Source organism: Pinus tabuliformis, chromosome 7 (genome assembly GCF_031772625.1).
Source record: "Pinus tabuliformis cultivar Carrire ecotype Pingquan chromosome 7, CPIR1, whole genome shotgun sequence".
Lineage (NCBI taxonomy): Eukaryota > Viridiplantae > Streptophyta > Pinopsida > Pinales > Pinaceae > Pinus > Pinus tabuliformis.
In genome coordinates, this window is record NC_142293.1 from 1,673,104,780 (window position 1) to 1,673,125,836 (window position 21,057).

Genomic DNA, 21,057 nt, shown 5'->3' on the forward strand with positions numbered 1-21,057 from the left:
AAAGGGCAACAAAGAGACATTCAAGGATCAAGTTTCAAGAAGGGCATCAAAGCAAGTTGAAGGATATCAAAGAAAAGGATAAAGATCTACATTGAAGAATCAAACCCTGTTTTCTATCAAACCCTAGATCAAAGAAGCAATCTACAATAACAAGAGCTTTTGTTTACGTAGTCATCATAAAAAGGCCTCGAAGACCATCATCAAGTTGTCTACAAAGCAGGGTAGCTCGAAGGACCTTAAAACAAAGATCACATCATCTTGGAGAAAGTTCAAACCCTAGTAGCAGTTCTAATCTACACTACAAAAGAAGGCAAAGCATATTGAAGGCATTGTCATCATCTTCAAGGTTATAAAACAAGCAAGGATCATCTCCTTGTCCTAGAACAAGATCTTTCAAGGAAGCAACAAATCATCCTCATCAAAAGGAGAAACCTTTCTCTATTGGAGAAAGGATTTTTCATTTGGAAGAGGATCATCCAAGAGGAAGGTCTAATACATCTTCTTCAACCAATGATCAAGTAAAAGAGTTCATCTTCACTTGTCAAGTGAGTATCTTTCATTCTTTAATTTATTTGGTAAAATGACTTTGTGCTTGCAAGGAAATCTATAAGTTGGATAGGTCATCGAAATTCCTTGCATAAGAAAGGAGGATAGATATAGTCCCCGAAATAGAAGTCATTGATATCTATGGAGAAGTCTCTGAAGGTCAAGCATTGTTTGAATGTGTTAGCGCTTGGAATTCACCTAGACTGAGATAGACAAACTCTCAAGGCTACATCAAACCATTTCACCTCGTAGCTAGCCCTACGAGGTATGAGAAGGCTCTCTCGGGTCAGATTTGATAGATCTTTCAATATGATTAGGCTGACCAATTAAGAATAAAGATTTTAGGCTAGTAAATTGATAGGGGGGTTGGATTTAATGATTTTTGGGGTTTTTGGTGGCAATTGGAGGGAGTGCAATTCAGGGTGCGGGGATTGGGCTCAGTTTTTGCAGGGGGTTCTTTGGGGCAATGTAGGAACTTGTGCTGATGCCTTTGGCTTGGATGAGTGATCAGGGAAGAAAGAGAGGAGGTTAAAGAGGGCAAACAAGGACTTTGAATCCTCTTTAAACAGTGGAAAACATAGATATTGAACAGAATTAAAAGCTGAGCATGGCATGCATGAATTCAAACTTTATCACTTCATCTTGTTCAAATAGCAGCAAAGAAAGAGAGATGTAACACATAAACAAACTTACAGTAACAATTAGAAGACACACCATCAACACAATGATCCACAAGAATCCACAATGAAATCTGCAAAACCCTGGCTTTCCTTTCCTTAAATTGCAGAAATAGATGTACAATACACAATAATGTTTCTCCCACAAGAGTCCAACCATGAAAATGAGAAGGAGAGAGCATAATATAGACCATCTAGACCATCTAACTCCTTTCCCCACCTCTAGGGGTCGAGCTCAGCTTCCTAGGGGCAGTTTCAACTAATTCTAAATTAAGCACTAGATAATAGGTAGTCCAACAACTTGCCTCTATTACTTAGCTAACTGATTCATGCATTAATTATTCACTTTTTACATCAAGGAAGCTTCTAGAAGGGTAAAGAGAGATAAAATCTATCAAAGTGCCATGAAAATATTACATTTATCCATCATCTACAAGTAAAAATGGTCAACCATAGTCAAAACAGTGTTTTTTGACAAAAAAGGTCAATTCTGGCAAAGCTGGCTCGAATGGTCGCGCCCCCTGTTCAAATGGTCGCGCCCCTTTGCAGCAACTTTTGAGTGGGTTCCACTGGTCCAAATCAGGTGCAAGATGGCTCATTGGAAAGCTTGGTCTGTCTACTTTCCATCCCAAATGGAATTTCTGAATTTGGAGTTGTTTTTCCCCCTCAAAAACCATTTCTCCTAAGGTCACTTTCTGCAACTCAAAAAGTGGGCAGAAAGTCATTTTTTTGATGTATTTTGAGCTTTTGGAGGCTCAAATCTCAAAATCAAGCTTCTCCCAAGTATTGGTAATTTTTCTCTTTGCATGCCCTTTCCAAAAATGCCAAGTTTTCAAAATTCCGAGCAGTCCTCCAAAATGGTCTCACCCGGGGTGAGACCATTCCACGGGAAAAACCTGTAATTTTACCAAAAATTTGCAAAATGCTCCAAAATTCTCAAAATTTTCAGATTTTGATGCTAGATCAAGGCTGATCAGTACCATGATGAGTGGGGGATGCCTCAGCCAAGATACGAAGTGGGTTTGTCCTTTTCTTCTTCTTCTGGGTCTCTGACAGCTTCCTTTGGAGAATTTTCATTTTAGCCTTGCAAACATGCAATCTTGCCCAATAGTGTGTTTTCATGTTGCGTAGCAGCTCTTTGTCACGATTTGCCTTCTCCAACAATCTCTCCAAGTGTGCATTCACACTGATAAGCATGGACTCCCGATCAGCAGGCAATGGGTCACCGGGCCTCCTACGGTTTAAAGTTCGATCATTGCGGATCCTCCATAGCTCATCAAGTTCTTTTTCTTCTTCTAATTGTTTGGTGCGCTGTTCTAGATAAGTGATGGTCCACTGAGCCATCTCAAGCTTCCGCTGCAACACAAGGTTCTCCTCATCTCTCCGCCGGATAATCTCATCAAAATCTGAAGAGGGAGAGCGGGCATCACGACCAGTGAAATCATCATGTGCCTCGCCAACTGCCTCATCCTCAATCATGGGCTGCTTGCCCTCTCGTACTGCCTGTGCCGATGAAGAAAGCGAGGCCCCTTCCACCTGGTGTGGAGATAACACTCGCTACTCTGAAGATGATGACGAGAGCCCTTCCACCGGCTGTGGAGAAAGTACTCGTCGAGCTGCTGCAAATAAGGTCCTATGACCTCTCTGATATGTGACCCTAGGAGAAGAAGCCATGTGTCTCGGAATGCTGGTCTCGGGCTGATGTGATGGCCCTCCCTCCTCGTGAACTGCCTTTGGCTCTGGATGTGGCTGTGTAAAAAACTCTCGGGAGATAAAATCTGCCCAAGGAATGCCCTGCTGGCTCAGCTGATAGGAAACTACTAGCTGAATAAGACCATGATGGCATAGGCTCCGAAGTTGCTGTACTAGGGTCTGTCTCTGAAAGATAGAGACCATCCTCTGAGTGTCGTGAAATAAGTATGCTGAGATGTTCATCATCCTCACTCTGGTGAAGTGCATTAGCATGCGGATATGACCAGGACCTACCCGTGAGAATCTCCCCTCGCATGTGAGGTAGTGCATAATGAGTCTCATGATATCTATATACTCTGCTCGGAGGAACTTGATAGGAAAGTTCCTTGACAAGTTATGCACATAGGTAGACCTGACATATGGCTCATAGTATACTAGGTCCAGCCACTTGCGCTTCGGCCACACCTCACCCACATTGGGTATCCCGGTAGCCTCTGTGATAGCCTCTGGAGAAAATACAAAATTCACCCCTGCAAGGGTGACCTGCCTGTCATGGAGATGTAGGACAAACAACCGGGCCAACTCTCTGTGATGCTGAATGTGTGACAGCCTCTCACAAAACTGATAACAAGCCATGTGCTGAAAACAAGATACTGCCAATGGGCAAGCCTGCAACTTCGTCAATGATGTGGGCTCTTCCCTCTTGTGGTGACCACCCTTGCCTCCCCTACGAGGCCTCCGCTGTGTCTCAATCTTAGAAGATGATGATCGGTCATCACCTTGCTCATTAGTCTCAGTAGTTGACATGGTGTTGTTATTGAGCAAGGTGGAATAAACAAGTCAAAATGACCGCTGCCCTGCCTGCAAAATGCTGTGAAGTATGCTGTTTTCAAGGGGAAACATCATGAGGGACGTGTTAGGGGAGGGAATTTACATATAGGAAAGGGAAAAATATATATAAGCAGGGAATTTTGAAGGAAAACATCACATAATGCTAAACATGTCATTCCATCTCTCACCATTTGCAAATCAATACTTTATTTAGGGAAACTGTGTTTTTTAAGCACCAAGGGAAAGGACAATGAAAATCTTCATGATGGAGGGGAGGATGTCATGGGCATAGGGGGATAGGGCAGCATCACTTATGTACAAGTAACAGGCAGCTCATTTCATTTTGCTTTTGCATGTCCTTGAGGAGCATACTCTGTTTTTTATAACTTTTGGAATAGTCATTTGATGCTTTGGGAAACAGGGAGTTAGGGTATTTGATTGCAAGAGGAAGGGAGAGGGGATTGCCGTGATTATGTTACAATGGAAGGGAGAGGGAATTGGTAACTTGGGAATTAGGGAAAAGAGAGGATATTAGGAATTAGGTTTAGGGGGACAATGAAACCCTTTTAATAATCACTGCCAACTAATTTTCGTAACAGCAATTCATTTAGGACAGTGGCAGCTTCATCATGCTTTTACCATGGGGAATTAGGGTTTTACTGTGTGCTTTGATCGTACGGAGGGACATTCAATTTGCATAAGGAGTTTTGCATGAAGGGAAATGCAATTGAATTAGGGTTTTAATATAGGGAATAGATAGGGAAAAACAGAGTTCTAGGAAAGGGAGATGATACCATGTTACTGCAAACTCTAACCACAACAAGACTGCTCTTTTTGGATAACTAGCAGCTGATACCTTTAATGAATTTTATCATGAATTTTACACAGCTTGTAACCTTTGACATCATACAGCAAGATGACATTTTTCTTTATTTTTTTTAAGGCTATGCAAATGGTAATTTTCACTGTTTTTACAATTTCTTGTGTGCATGCCTTGTCATCACTTTCCTTTTTGTTTTTTACAATGTTTTCCTTTTTACTTTGCTGTGTATACTAGTGTTTAGGTTTTGAGCATATAACATGGCAAAAAATTAGGGTTTGAAATGGTTTAGAAGGGGTTAGGGTTTCATAGGATTGGGGGTAGGGTTTGTGACTAGGGTTTCATAGGATTTAGGGGTAGGTTTGGTATGGTTAATTTGCAAATATGATTAATGAATATGACATTTTAACACTTGTGATTTAACATGGGAAAATAATGGAAGGGAATAAAGGAAAAATCACCTTGAAAAACGAACAAACTATCAAAGCATATGCTTGCAAAACAACCATCATTTAACCTATTTTTCATTGTTTTCTTGCATGACAAAACATGACCATAAATCTCCTTTGAAACCATGACACACTCATAAACTTGATAAAGGAGGCATACCTTGGAAAAAACCCGAGCAAATTTGGAGAAATTTGGAGTTTGGATGAATTTTGGTGAGTTTTCTGTGCAGGCGGACCAAATGGTCGCGCCTGTGTAAATTTACACAGGGAAATGCTCGTGGAATGGTCGCGCACCACCCAGGTGGTCGCGCACACCTGTGGAATGGTCGCGCACCTTCCCAAGCGCTAGATTTGCAGAAAATTGCCACGAAATCGCCTTCTTTGCCTCTAGCACGAAATTTTCACTTTCAATTGCACAATAAGAGTGACTAAAGAGGGAAGTTAGCTTTTATAGGGTCATTTTAAAAAAAATTTAACTTTAGAACCCACTTTCTAATGTTTTCAACTTGCTTTTCTTTTTAACACTGTTTAGAGTCTTTTTGTCCTGAAATGAGCTCTTTTGATGCGTTTGACTCCGTTCTTTTTGCAGGTTGACCGCCTGATGGACTGTAGTGAAGGAACCAGGGTTGTTGCCGACACTTTTACAAATTTTTGGAAATTTCTTTATTTTTACAAATTCCTCATGGCCTTGGACTTAAAAACAGGGTTTTTTAAATCCAAGGCATAAAGTGAGCTATAGCTGAAGAAAATGATAATGAAACATATGTACAAAATTCCTTCCGGCTTGCTGGGCACTTACTGACCATGACTCATTACCTTGAAATGATTTTGACTCAAAACCCTAGACCTAAGACCATGGGATCTCAAGACAAAAAAAATAAGAACAAGCATGACTCAATTACATTGTTGTATGACCTGATCCAGCAAAGCCAAGAAGGGAACAAAGACCAGCTCCTCCATTCAGTGTTATGGCATGCCTAGTGGGATGCAAAACTGACACTGATGAGACACCTACTTATGCATATGCAAAGAGCTTTTGATCACTGATGGAGGGCTCAAGACCGACACTAACAGAATGCATGAAAAAGATCAAGGGACTCATGGGATTCTTATGAAATCAGTCAAAGGTCCTCTCATCCTTATGTAGTAGGAGAGGAGACATCAAAGAGATATATGAAATGCTAGAAGATATATTCTCTGAAAATGCAGTAAGGAAGGTCATATCAGTTTGACCTGATCTACACGAAATTGATGGTATTAAAGAATGAAGGGATATCTTCATAAGATCTCAATTAGGAGATTTGGGAGAGATGATAAGAAGATAATTGTCATTGTTCTGAAATGCACTAAAGTTAACTGATTCTACAACTTGTGGTCGCTATGCTATATAGAAAAAGACAAGTTGAGGGCAAAAGTATTGAAGGTTAAAGGACTCAAACATTTGTAGAAAGGAAAGGGATGTTTGGTCCTCAAACAAGACATAATAGTATAGCTAAGATTCAATGTTATTGAGAGAAAGCTCATATCACTGGAAAGATGGAGGAAGCTGAAGAAAAGGGCCGAGGAAAGAGGGAGTAACAAATCTCTACTATGATTGAGATGGTATCGCTCACAAAAGGGTCTTATCATAAACTCCTAAATCTTTTGTTATAGATATGACCATGATAAATAATAAGATGCATCGTGGCATCATGGAAGCATTAGAAACAAGAGCTTGTGACATCGCCATGGGAATCATGAAGGATAGAAGGAACTAAATCCATGGCAGTCAAACATGAAGAATATAACTCTTGGGAACCTCATTGGACTTTGAAGGAAAGGATGAAGTCAGCCAAGACAAGGCTCATCATACATCAAGTCAAAAAGGAACCATCTGCCAGATTGGGATATGCAAGATCCTTGAGATTCTTAGATGGAATCCTCATCAGAGGGTTCACTAATCTAGAGAGGAAGCAAATATTTCATCAGGGACTCCAACTTGTGGAATTGATGGAATGATGACATGAGAAATGAAGCAGATCAAGGGGTTGAATATCTTTGCAATCAAGGAAGTTGCTGGAATAAGCCTAGATGACCTAAATATAAATGATGTATGTATGCTTGTATTTAATATTATAAATTCATGTCATATGGTTGCAGGTAACATGGATCACTACTTCTATCTTGAGAAGTGTGATCAAGGGAAAAAGGATCTCCTCCTCTGAAAGGATGCAGGAAGGCATAAGTCACACTAGATGAAATCAACATAATATGTCCTTATATGAAGTATGAGGTGGTTAACTACAATCAGGGAACTCTGATTTGAAGCTCCTGGGAATGGAATGTGTAAGAAAGGAAGAGATCATGAGATATGCAACCATGATGAAGGCGATCAACATCCAAAAGACCAAGAAGATTTGACTAGAAAATCTCCTGGAAAGATATGAAGACTCTGATGGAAGTCTGAATAAGATGGAGACCCTTGACAATGGATATCTTTGGGAGATGTGTCAACATGTATGCAAGATGCTGATACCTACTGGAAGATGTCATGATGAAGAACCATCACGTAAGGTACTATTTGATTTAATGTTATGTTTTGATTTCTTAATATTTGGATGAGTTCATGTAGCGACTACTGGAACAAGAGTTGTAAGCACAAGTACAACTAGCATTCATGTGGTTAATGGAAGTTCCTGAAAGAAGCAGGATGAGAAAGAAGTAGCCATATGAAGAAGGTTCTAGATATATACCAAGAAGGCCAATTTCCATGAAGAAAGGAATGGCATGATGAACCAAGGAGGAAAGTGATCGATGGCTAATGCCCTAGAAGGAAGAAGCTCGTCTGAATTTCATAACATCAAGGAAATAAGTTGGTTAAGTAGTTGAAGGACCCACGAAGAAGAAGTTGCTGATGCAAAGGAGAGTCCCTAGTTAAGAGGGAGCTTTGACAAGTCCCTAATTAAGAGGGAGCTTGGGCAAGTTCCTGGTCAGAAGGAGCTTGGGTACATTCCTTATAGGAATGGGCATATCTTCCCTAGTTGAGAGGGAGAGATAGACACAACATTCTTGTCTTTACTTGCGAAGAAAGAATGGAGAATTAGGTAATCATCTGACATCCGATGCTCTTTGAGCATCCAAGATAAGAGTAGGCAAGAGGACCAATATTCTTTGAGGGTTGGGAACCCAAGATAAGAAGAGTCTTAGAAGGTGATACTCAGTGAACACCCGAGTGGGTATGTACCTTGAGAGACAATGATGAAGGTGTCTATAGTCATTGGTCTCGCCAACATTATGCTCTGGTTTGATGAGAGATAGAGTTGTTAGTCAAGGCCTTGCTATGGAAACAATGATGGTTTCTATGATGCTATACAGATGGATTACCAATCCGATTCTTCTTATGAGAAATTCTTTAGATTGAGAATGACCAAGTACCATTATGAATACCTCCCTAGTTAAGAGGGAGTGTTGAAGAAAGTGTAATTAGGTTCGGTCTTCTTAATAACATGTAATTATAACTGATGTAAATGATGTAATAAAGAGAACAAAATTATTATTGTAAACTTGCTTCATGGGTTTCATGAGCAAGTGATTTTAGAATAATAGGATTTGTCATTTAGAATCTAGAATTAATGTCATGTATGAAGAGGGCTTCTTGAGCCTATGTTTAATGTATACAAGTCTATAGAAATGTCTAGAATCCCTCCAAAGACAAGCACAATCCCTCTTGAAGCAGTCGACCTACAAATTGAATTAAAGGAAGATCATGTCGGCTCACTATATAGAGACACATCCCTTCATATACTCAAGTCGGCTTATTTATGATGGGAAACCACTATATATAGGCACCAAGGCACTTTGCATTTCCTAGTTCAGGGATTCTGACCAGCCTCTAAATTCAGGTGGGTAATAACAAGAGGACAATTCAGATCCCTAGAACAAAAGCTAGTTCGGATGGAAGGAGCAGCAAGAAAAGATGATAATGGATCAGCGAAAAGGTCTAAGCGCTAGCTGCAAGTACCATGATTCAGATACCTCTCTCTGATATTTGAATGAGGCTACAGTCATCCCTAAATTTGGATGGGCATAGGAAGAATGAGGTTCAGATACATCATAGTGTTATTCAGATGGGCAGTGGAAAGATCTCTGTGGAAACTTCAAAACAAACCTCTCTTTGATGAGGAGGATCTCGGTGATCCCATAGTGACACACTCTGTCTCAGCATACATTCTATGTGCAGTCATAATCTCGACATAGATGTAATCATGGTCTTGGTATAGTTACAAGATCATGATCTTGATGAAGATCTCGGTGCGACTCTCATATATATATATATATACATATCTCAGTATAGAGATCTCATAGTTAGGATGAAGATCTCGGTGAAGATGCAGCAATGGTGCAACAATAATAATCTCAGTGGTGCAGTAGTGATGGCCTCGGTGTTGCAGCAGTGATGACTTCAATAGTAGTGATGATGATCTCAGCAATGACAAAGAAGAGGATTGGTGTCTTGGTCTTGGAGTGGCTTATAGGTCAAGGGTCTTGGTCTTGGTCTTGGTATTCATCAATTAGAATCACTATAAGAAGAATTTGTGTGATTTTTCCTCTCAAAGAGTGAGAGGTTTTGGTCCTGGTAGAGAGCCAACATTTTGTGTTCTTGTCTCTTTTGTTTTGGTAACTATTTGATGAAGTAAAAGAACATACACTAATAATAAGAGAAGATTGTACTAATAAGAAAAAGTAATAAATACCTCACAAGTAGTTATCATCGTTCGAAGAATCTCACCTTAACCTAAATGCCTTAGATTCTTCAACACTTTAGATGCAATCACATGCTTCTAATGAATGAGGTATGAGAGTTCATATAAGGACCAACGTACAGACTTCAGCAAGAGTCACGCTCCATTCAACGATGCTCCATTCAACAATGCTCCATTCATCGCATTTTCTTCAAGGCTCAATGCACTAAATTGGTGTTTATCTTGAATGTGTTACACCACATTGAATAATAAAAGCTTCCCCTTCACAAAATCTCTGTCAGATGGATTCACCAGGCTGGCCATTCTTCAGAAACAAACATATTTGACATGGCTTGATTCTATTATCTAACTTTCACCATGCTGGCCATTCTTCAGAAACAAACATATTTGACATGGCTTGATTCTATTATCTAACTATGGCATTCGTCCAATCATACCAAGATATTATAGTCGAGATAACGTTTGAATGTGCAAGTGTGTGCAGGAGACTTTACCTTAACTTGGCAAAGGAATCGTTTTTGATAAGTGAAATAATGAGCATGCTAAATTAGCGGGGGCAGAGAACTGGTAAATGATAGGACTATGTAGGTCAGTCCGACACGCGAATGAGACGTTGATATGAGATGATAGGAATGGCGTAAACAAAGGAATCCAAAACTTAGAGAGAATTGTGTTGTGATGAGCAGGGAAATGTGTTAAGGTATAGACAACATTAAGAGAAAAAACGTTGAGCCGGAGTAGACTAGGTATGCAAAAGAGGCGTTCTCAAACACCCAGGTCCCAAAGAATAAACTGTTGTACACTGCAATGGATGTAACAAATGGCATAAATGGACATAATTTTATAGTAATGTTCTTCTTGACACTTAGAAACTTGACAAAGGTAGAATTGGCAGTTTTCTGAGCAAGACTTACTACATTTTTGCATGAATAAAATTCACATAATCAGGGATCTGACAAAACAGAAAGGCCAAAATCATGAGCAGAGTGGGTAGGTCTAAGCAGAAAAGGAGCATTTCTGTGTAAGAGGCATATAGGAATGAAATGGGTCGAGTGATAAGACAACTAGAAATGAAATAGGACTGACAAAGGCCACAAAAATCAGTGGCTCAAATTGGAGCAGGGCTAAAATTCGCCCTCTCTGATACCATGTTAGACATCACCATGATGAAGACCAAATATGAAGGATAAGCATTGAATGCATATATTATTCACATGATATACATTTTATAATACATTGGAGTGGCCGTTGGAATATATTCCAAGGTCTCTTGGATTCCCTTTGACTGACCAACTTCCACACCTTAACCCTTAGCGGATTAGGTGTCCAACAAGAGTACCTCGAATTTGAAGTACTTTGGAGCTGGGTATTGAAGTTGTGCTGAGTTTGGCAGGGAGGTTTTGGTCGTTTTGGTGATGGTACCGAGATCCACAATAGAGCATAGACATCTTCAACCACAAAAGCCCAGGTCGGTACTCAATAGTAAAATCTAAGTTGCACAAAGCAATGAAACGTTTCAGAGTTTCTGAAACGGGTACGTTTAGAAACATCACCTCCCAAACATGGAAACACTAGCTGAAATGTTGGCCAAAACATCATATATGTTTATATATATGAAAAGAAATTTATAAATAAGTGAATAACACATTATCTTGCAAGAAAAAAGCGAATAAGACCCATAGATGACAATTTTGAAGGAAAACCAAGTCTATATTAACTCTCATAGATGATTCCATGATGGTTGAGTTTCAATAAAGTTTCGGCCAAGTTTCAGAGTTTCGGGTATGGGTATGTCCCGAAATGCCATGTTCCTAGAAGTTTCATGTAACATAGAGTAAAATTGATAAATTCTGTACATATATTGCAGAGTAGTATATTCTGAGAGTAATATTGATAATACCCTGTTAAATTTCCAATTTAGGGTTTTACCAACTGCTTTCAGAGCTTTAATATCATTAAAATTGTCAATTTTGAATTCTGGGTCTCACAAGCGATTTCTAAGTACATGAAATCGCTTTAAAATATAATCTGAGACACAAAAGCGAGCCATATTGTAATTTCATTATAAATTCACGATGCAACTGCAATATAATAGATGCCATGATGCCACTGCAATATAATAGATGCCACAATTCCACTGTAATAGAGTTGATACCACAGAGTGTTTTCTATAGAGAACGAGCCACAATGGTGCGAGCCACTGAGAATGTAATTGAAACCATAGAAGTGCAATGTCACTGTGAATGTAATTCGAGCCACAAAAGTGCGATGTCATTGTATGATATGCGAACCTCAGAGTTGCGGGCTATTGTATGATATGCAAACCTCAGAGTTGTGTGCCGCTGTAAAGTATGCAAGCCTCAAAGTTGAAGAGAAGCGAGATACATAAATTATTGTCTCAGACTTTCACACTCAATTAAGTGACCTCAGATCTTCACTAGGATGTGAGAGATCAAATTGCCATTTTAGAGGAGAATCGATCCAATATTTATATACATTCTAGTGGTTCAAATAGATGCCTTCAAAGGTCAAGCAGACTTTAGGGTTTTTGAGGAAAGTTCAAACTTGCTTATTTTAAAATATATTTTCTAAATGCTTGCCCAAATAGTTTTGCCACATATTAATAATATTTCTTTTATCGATTTGAATTCTCAATATAAATTCTCTTTGGGGCACTTTCCCTTGGGGATATTGGGTTTCTCTATGGAAATTCGTCCCATAGCTGCCCAAAATATCAACATTGCTATGCATTGTTTTGTTTTCTTCTTCTCTGTTCTTCCAGTTCCCTTAGCTGTAGGTTTAATATTGTACTTTTCGGAGACGTATTTTGTACTCCCATCATTGCCATTTGGATATGCTGTACTTTTCAATAGCATTGACCTGTTTCTGTCATATGACATCAATATAATTTCATTTCATTTAATGCATTCACATGCACAGAAACTAGAAAAGTGAAAATGTGATAACACAACTGACTATCTGAATTAGTTCCTTTATCCAGTGTTCTAATGAGGGCAGGCCATGAGTAATCAGTCACTTTCCATGGTGGAGATAAAAAACAGTAATAATCACAAGGTTAAGCAGTGCTTAGCATTTATACTGTGGTTTCTGTTCAGCCACTCAATGCTCTTGTCAATGCCCCTGTTAGGCCGTTTGAAGGTGCAAAGTTTGCCTTCCATTGGGACTCCCATTGAAAGCCTTTCTGCGACTCCACATGAAAGAAAAAGACTCATTACAGTTTTTATTATGATATGAATCTTGAAATCTTTTCTTCCTGTCTCTCTTTTTAAATACAAATGCAAAAGGTGTGAGAATCAAGATGCAACCAACCAGTGATGACCTTTTCATTTATTTTAATTAATATTTTGAAACATGAGTAAAGTTGTTAGCTAGACAGCAGTTGCCAATTTTTCCTCTGAGAAATGTACATCCTGAGCACTTCCCCTCATTCCAACGATGGTACCTGTGGTGAACTAGATTCCACAGAATCTTGAGGCTCTGTGAAGACAAGCTCAAGTCTGTTACAACAATATACTCATCAAGAGCTTAACTTGTGACTTGGGGGAATTGGTTCTAGGTGGGGAGGATAATTCATCACTTCTCACAATCACCCAGGTTTGATCGAATTGGAAGACAGCATTTGATATATGAATGTGCTTTGATTACATCATTTTAAGAGCCAGTGCTCATAAATTTAATAAGGGAATTGAGACACATGCCATATTTAGTTAAGTCGTTTCTGTTTCTAGACCATCATGTGTGCATACAAGTCTTCAATATATTACAAGGTACATTTTTTGCTGATTAGTCATTGATATGGATAAGATATGGAATCTTTTTAAAATTTAGAGAATTGGGGTTTTCATATTTCATTTGTTAAAACATATTTCATTTTTCTTTTTTGGACTTTTGAAATTGTGTTCCAGTAGTAGGAAAGTATTCTGAATTATATCCAATCATATTCAGGCTGATGCTGAAGAATCCAAGAGTTTGGAAATTAGGAAGCTCCAGAATGCTTTGGAAGAAATGCAACTTGAATCAGATGCAGCTAAAGCATTTGCATTGAAAGAGAAAGAGGCAAATCTGGTACTCCGAAATAAACTTGAACTTGCTACCAATCAAAGCTCAGCCTTGGAAGAGAGCTATGTGAAAATCCAGGATTTGACAAGAGAAAATCAGTCTCTTAAGGTAAATATTGCTGATAGTGATCGGATATGCCCAGGTATTGCAATTTCAATTTTGAATAACTTGAAAACAGGAATGATTTTGGCATGATGTTGGACTTGGTATTCATATATCAAATTAGGTAATGTGTTTTAAAATTATAGATTTGTTTGAACTTTGAAGTATTGTTCGGTATGTATAATCTGATAAAGACATTTCCAATTTCCTAAATTGTGTTGTGTTTATGCTTTCTTATAAATTGAGTGTATCTCTATAGAAGCACAATTGCTAGAGACAGAAAAGCGTGTGCAGAGGAAATATGTAGATGCACATATGCTGGTGTGACACTGATGAATATCAACATTTATACAAATCTACAATTTTCTATGTAAAAGTGTTTCATTCTTATTACTCATCAATTTCAAAAGATTGCATGGTTCACCTGATTTTTGTTCCACTTTCTTCTGTGTCTGCAACTTTGTCCAAGTTCGATGTGACGTATTGAATCACAAACTTCATTAGATTTTTTTATATATTGTTCTCTAACATTTGGCATCTGATAGTGATAAAAAATGCAGAAGAGACTTAATTTTTATGTTACATTGAGAATAAGGAAGAGATCATCTTTGTCTTTTCTTGTCAAATCTGCTTGCCTGTCTTGCATTTTTTGTTTTTGTGAATATTTTGATTTAATTTGCGAGAATATCATCCATTGGGTCAAAGGAAGTGTGTTCCTTGTGTGCAATCATTTGCAACCTGTGAAATACAATCTCGGCCTTTACATAGTGGTGTTGGTCACCCTGCCATAGTCCTGTGTTTGCTTCATGAAAATCACTGTTGATTACAGGTTTCTCTTCACTGCCATGGAGTTGCATAATAACAAGTGTGCATAAAAACCAAACTTTGCAAATTCAGATTATCATTTTGTTGAGCCCTCAACAAGCCCCTAAGTTTTGGGCAAAGCTTGGTGCCCCCTTCTGATCTTCTTCTTGGGTTTATATTGATTTTATCCCCTCATTGCCTTTGCTGCCTGGTTTCTTTTCATTCCTTAAATGCATAAGTTCGATGAGACTCCATGTTCTACTCTCTCAATTATGACTTAGTGTGGTAAATAAATCTGAAATCCTTCTCAACAACAAAATATCCAGAATACTTGACATGTAAAGGCATTTGTTTAGGATAAAATAATATAGTATTGAAATGTATGGAAAAAAGATATTTATATAAATTTTGCAAATGCAGATTATCGTTTTTTTGAGCCCTCAACAAGCCCTTAAGTTTTGGGCAAAGCTTGGTGCTCCCTTCTGATCTTCTTCGGTTTATATTGATTTTATACCCTCATTGCCTTTGCAGACTGGTTCTTTTCATTCCTTTGAAATGCATAAGTTAGATGAAACTCCATGTTCTATTCTCTTAATTTTGAATTCATGTGATAACTAAATCTTGAATCTTTCTCAACAATAAAATATCCAGAATGCTTGAAATGTAAAGACCATTTAGGATAAAATAATATTGAATTGAAATGTATGAAAAAAAAGATTTATATGATTTAGAAATGAGGGCCTTTTTGCCGTGAATTCTAGCAAGCCCGGTGCAAAGCTTCACTGGGCAGGGCCAAACCTTGTGGCAACAAAAGAAAGGGTTGGCACTATCACCTCAGTAGTCTTTCTCCTCTTTATTAAAACTAAACAACAAGGGAGGCTTCCCTAAATCACCAAGAAAGATGTTCTAATGCTGTGGTTCAAGATGATGAGTAAAAGGTCTAGTTTTGGATAAACCACTGCCAAGGCCTAAGATGGCCTAGGTGTTTGTGTTCTATACCAAGGTTCAAAATACTCCATATCTGGACCAAGATAGGGCTTGGAAGATATGCCATGATGAGGCATTCAATGTCATATAGCAGCCCAAGAAAAGAGCTTAGAATGATATTTAAAGGATCAAGATCTTCCAATAGAGAGTTGGGTTAGACTAGGGAAACTGTTTCTATGGTTGTTAAGTAAGTATAGATGGCAAGAAAGAGATTAAAATCAGCCCTATTTAAGAGGTATAGACCATGCACTTGTTGATTTGGGGTAGCGTCGGATGTGCTCTAGCCATGAAAATTGGTGGAGAGGCTAAAGCACATGAAATCTCCAAGACCCAGAGATGGTTTGGGCAAATTCTAACTGGTTTGGGAGATATTAAAATAATTAATATTTTAATGGAGGTCCTAAGTCTGAACTTAGGAAAAATAAAATATTAATGGGTATTAATATAAAATTGGGTTAGAATGTTTCAAAAGTCATGGATCAAGCCAAATATAATCTTAGCCATTGATTAGAGATTTAATCTCTGCCGTTGATGGACTAATGAGAAAAGTACAAGAGGAGGCTTGAGGGTCGGTTAGAGAACACACCAAAGTGATCAGTCATTCATTTTGCTAGAACGGGGTTGCTAAGAAAAAGTGAATTAGTGATCAGCAGCGAGGGGCAGTGAATACATTGCAGAGAGGTAGAGTTGTTACCAGAGAGAGTGCAAAGTCCAAGGAGGTTGACGCAGAGGCAACTAGGTGCTGCACGGAGGCTGTTGGGAGTTGCGCAGAGCCTGGAAAGGGCAGCGTGGGTGACACAGAGGGTGTGAGGGTTGACGCAGAGGCTTCAATAGTTGCGCAAAGGCCAGTAGAGATGATGCAGGGCCAAGAGGCAGCGCTGGGAAGATTTTCCTGGGGCAGACTGGGTGCTGGTGAGCTGGTGAGGGTGACACATAACAATGGAAGCTGCAATTGTTGCTGTGGAATCACTCATCCGGTGATTGGTCAGCCGAAATATCTGTCTCCGAGGAGAGGTACTACTGCCGAGGGCATTCTCTGTTGGGTGAGCCATTTCTGGCACCCTAGTTGTATTTTGAAAAATGCATAATAATAAGACCCTCTGAATATCTGCACCAGTTTTCCCGCATTGGGTTTTTCCAGGGACAATGGTCCAAAAATAACGATGTCACTTGTGTGCTTGTTTTCTTTTAGTTGATGATCTGTAGATGTTGATATTGTACTTGTGTTTATTTTCAGTGTTTACATGGTGAATAACTTGTTAAGTAATTAAACAAGTAGGAAGAAAATAAACCAGATAGTACAGGAAGAATTTCTAATGGGTTCAACTTAGAAATTCCAACATGGTATCGGAGCCAGGTTGTAGATCACAAGATAATTGAAGGCATCAGCTAGCAGAGCGGTAGCAGCAGATTAAGCTGTCCCGAGTGACAGAGCTGATCCGTGCAGAAGGTGACAGAGGAAGGAGTGACGCAGAGAGACTGCGTCATCAGTCTGGGCCAGAGAGAGGCGAATGCAGAGGCTGTGGGAGGCAGAATCAAGCTCGCAGCAGAGCCACACAAAGGCCAGGAGGGCTGATGCAGTTGGCTAAGGGAGCTGATTTGCCATTGTCGGGATTGCTTAGAGCCAAGTGGCTCAATCCTTCAGTTGCTAGGGCATAGGAGGCCATGGATAGTTTGCGGAGCGAAGTTAGTGGGTTACTGTGGTTAGAACAATACCTAACATGGTAAGACCAAGGTGGAGGAAGTTGCTGCCAAGGCCGATTTCTAGCCAAGGAATCTTGATCAGAGTCAGACGATCAAAGTGGGGCAGCTTGACGTTGGCAGAAGGATTTCCAGAAGGGAAATCGAGACTCAGAGGGAGGTGAACCTAGAACTTCTAGGCAGGAAGTTGAGAGACTCGGAGGAGTTGAAAGAAGAGCAACATACTGGCCGTGAATGGACTGAGAGATCAGGATAGGTTGGACGGAGCATCCAACTTCGTGGTCTGGAAGGCTAGGATCTTGTCCATTCTAGACATATATCACATCAAGGACTTCGCCTTGAAAACAATAGCGATCCTAGTTGAACCAGATGAAAATGAGAAGTACGAGGAGGCAATGTCTAGGGCGAAGTGCATCATCCTTGATGGGGTCAAGGATTATGTGGTGCCCCATATTGTCGAAAAGGATACAACATATGAGATGTGGGAGGCCTTGAAGAAATTGTACTAGCACACTTCCGTGCTGAAGAAGATGTTACTTGGAAATCAGCTGCAATCATACTAGATGCAGAAGGGAGATTAGATAGATGTCTTCCTCGGTCGATTGAAGGAGATCTGTGACTAGCTAACTTCTATAGGGGCCACGCCGGATCAGGAATTGATGGTGAGGACCGCATTGAACGCAGTCTCAGAGGATTGGTAGGTATTTGTCCAGAGCATACTAGGCAGGACAAGCCTTCTGGATTGGGAGGAACTGTGGGGGTTTCTTCGTCAAGAAGAGATTAGACGGTTGACCAAGGCAGGGAATAGCGACAAAGGGTTCAGAATCAAGAACGAGGAAGAAGAGGATGCGGCTCTAGCATCTGCGGGGAAGCAGGAGAGGAGAAAGAAGAAGGACCTCTCCAAGGTCAAGTGCTTCCATTGTGGGGAACTGGGTCATTTTGCGAACCACTGTCCTAGGAAGAAGAGCAAGGGAGAGGCTTCTGAGACCAAGGGAGTGCCAGTGAGGGCAGAGAAAGAAGTAGAGGAGGATGACGATTGTGCCATGAGTGCTCATGTGCCACTTGATAAGAAGTGGGGAGAAATCGAGCTGTAGTCAGGAGGACTACATGCGATGAGGGGCAGGATCCTTGAGGTACCCAACCTCTTGGATTATTCCTTGCTACGAGAGCCTTGAAGAGGAGTAGCAAGACTGGCGGATGTCGGTAGAGACGGATGTGGATGAAGCGACAGAGAGTGCTACAGTGTGGGAGTGCACAGGCAGCGTGAGGCTAGCAAGTTGCAACAGTGCGAGAGGCACGCGAGTGTTGCACCAGTGTAGGATGGCACAGAGAGGTGTGCAACAATGCAACATGCAGGGAGTTGTTGCAGCAGTGCAGAGGTCAATAGAGGGAGAACTTGTTAGCGACAGAGGGAGATTCAACATCGGGAGTGTCTCTAGCCTGACAAGGATGTCAGAAGTTGGGTGGATCAATTACTTACTTCTCAGTAACTAAGTTGCAGTGCAGTAGCACGATGCAACATGATGAGAGGGAATGCAGTGTAGATGCAGTGCTGGGAGGATGGACCAGCAGCAACAGGGATGCAGAGGGAGCTGCCGTATGGATGCAGCAGTGGCAGTGGCAAGGCCATGGCTAGCAATACAGGATGCAACAATGTAGAGGATGTTGGGCAGGGAGGCCTAGCATCAGCACAACGACCGGTGCAAGATGATCAGGGTAATGCTCAGTGTGGAGTATTACTAGAGCACAATCCTCGCTAAGAGGGAGTGTTGATTTGGTGTAGCATCGAATGTACTCTAGCCATGAAAATTGGTGGAGAGACTAAAGCGCATGAGATCTCCGTGACCTAGAAATGGTTTGGGTAGATTCTAACTGGTTTGGGAGATATTAAAATAATTAATATTTTTAATGGAGGTCCTAAGTCTAGACTTAGGAAAAATAAAATATTAATGGGTTTTAATATAAAACCGAGTTAGAATGTTCCAAAGGTCATGGATCAAACCAAATTTAATCCTAGCCATTGATTAGAGATTTAATCTCGGCCATTGATGGACCAACGAGAAAAGTATAAGAGGACGCTTAAGGGTTAGTTGGAGAACACACAAGAGTGATCAATCACTCATTTTGCTAGAGCAGGGTTCCTAAGAAAAAGTGAATTAGTGATCAGCAGCGAGGGGCAGTGAATACATTGCAGAGAGGTAGAGTTGGTACTAGAGAGATAGTGCAGAGCCCGGAGAGGTTTACGCAGAGGTAGCTGGGTGCTGCGCAGAGGCAGCTGGGAGCTGCGTAGAGCCTGGAAAGGCCAGCGTGGGTGATGCAGAGGGTCTGAGGGTTGACGTAGAGGCTAGCAGAGATGACGCAGGGTCAAGAGGCAGTGCTGGGAAGATTTTCATGGGGTGGACTGGGTGCTGGTGAGTTGGGAAGGGTGACGCAGAGGGAATTCTCTGTTGGGTGAGCCATTTCTGGCACCCTAGTTGTATTCTGAAAACTGCATAATAATAAAACCCTTTGAATAGCTGCATCGGTTTTCTCGCAATGGGTTTTTTCCTAGGACATTGGTCGAAAAATAACGGTGTCACTTGTGTACTTGTTTTCTTTTAGTTGATGATCTGCAGATGTTGATACTGTACTTGTGTTTGTTTTCAATATTTACATGGTAAATAACTTGTTAAGTAATTAAACAAGTAAGAAGAAATAAACCAGATAGTATAGGAAGAATTTCCAACGGGTTAAACTTAGAAATTCCAACAACACTATGTGAGATTTTTCCTTTAAACAATTTATAGATTCAATTCTTAAATTAAGAGACACAAATTTCCACTCAAACTTCACTTTTATGCATAAATTTGCCCTATAAAACTTAGAGGCTGCCATAGTTGTTGATTTGGGTAGCATTGGATGCGCTCTAGCCACGAAATTTGGTGGAGAGGCTAAGCCGCATGATATCTCCAATACCCAGAAAGGGTTTGGACAGATTCTAAACAGTTTGGGAGATATTAAAATAATTAATATTTTTAATGGAGACCCTAAGTCTAAACTTAGGGAAATTAAAATATTAATGTGAATTAATATAAAACTGTGTGAGAATGGTCCAAAAGTCATGGATCAAGCCAGATCTAATCTTAGCCTTTGATTAGGGACTTAATCTCAACCGTTGATTTGTCAATGATAAAAGTATAAGAGGAGGCTTGAGGGTCACTTGGAGAATACACCAAGAGATCAAGATTTCGAATTTCTGGGGCTGGGTTTGCTGAGAAAGTTAAGAGAGTGATCATAGTTGCAGCTAAGGGGCAGTGAATATAGAAGCAGAGAGGCAGAGATCACACCGGGAGGATCAGCGCAGTAGCTGGAGAGAGAGACGCAAAAGCAGCCAAGGGTTCACGCAGAGGCAGCCAGGAGCTGCGCAGTGCCTCAGAGGGCCAACGTGGGTGACGTGGAGGGCCAGAGGGTTGACACAATGCCTCCAGAGGCTGACACAGGCCAAGCCAGAGTGACCTTGGGCTAACGCTGGGCCAGAGAGAGGCTGATGTTGGGGTTTCGTGGGGTAGATTGGATTAGTGGAGCTGCCAGAGTATTTATCCGGGGCTTCAGTTGGAATATCTGCTTCCGATTAGAGGGGTACTACT

At 40.4% G+C, this 21,057-nt stretch overlaps 1 protein-coding gene across 9 annotated transcripts in view; it reads left to right on the plus strand.

The window, feature by feature from the left end:
• LOC149254884 (myosin-11-like) overlaps positions 1 to 21,057 on the plus strand; it is a 483,587-nt gene that overhangs the window by 243,728 nt on the left and 218,802 nt on the right. For all 9 annotated transcript variants that reach the window (XR_016267192.1, XR_016267193.1, XR_016267195.1 and 6 more), the window contains one exon: positions 13,724 to 13,945. Coding sequence is in view for 4 of the 9 variants with exons in the window: in XM_089460258.1 (XP_089316384.1) it covers positions 13,724 to 13,945 (222 nt within the window). In the remaining 5 variants the exon portion in view is untranslated. The remainder of the gene's footprint in view (positions 1 to 13,723; positions 13,946 to 21,057) is intronic.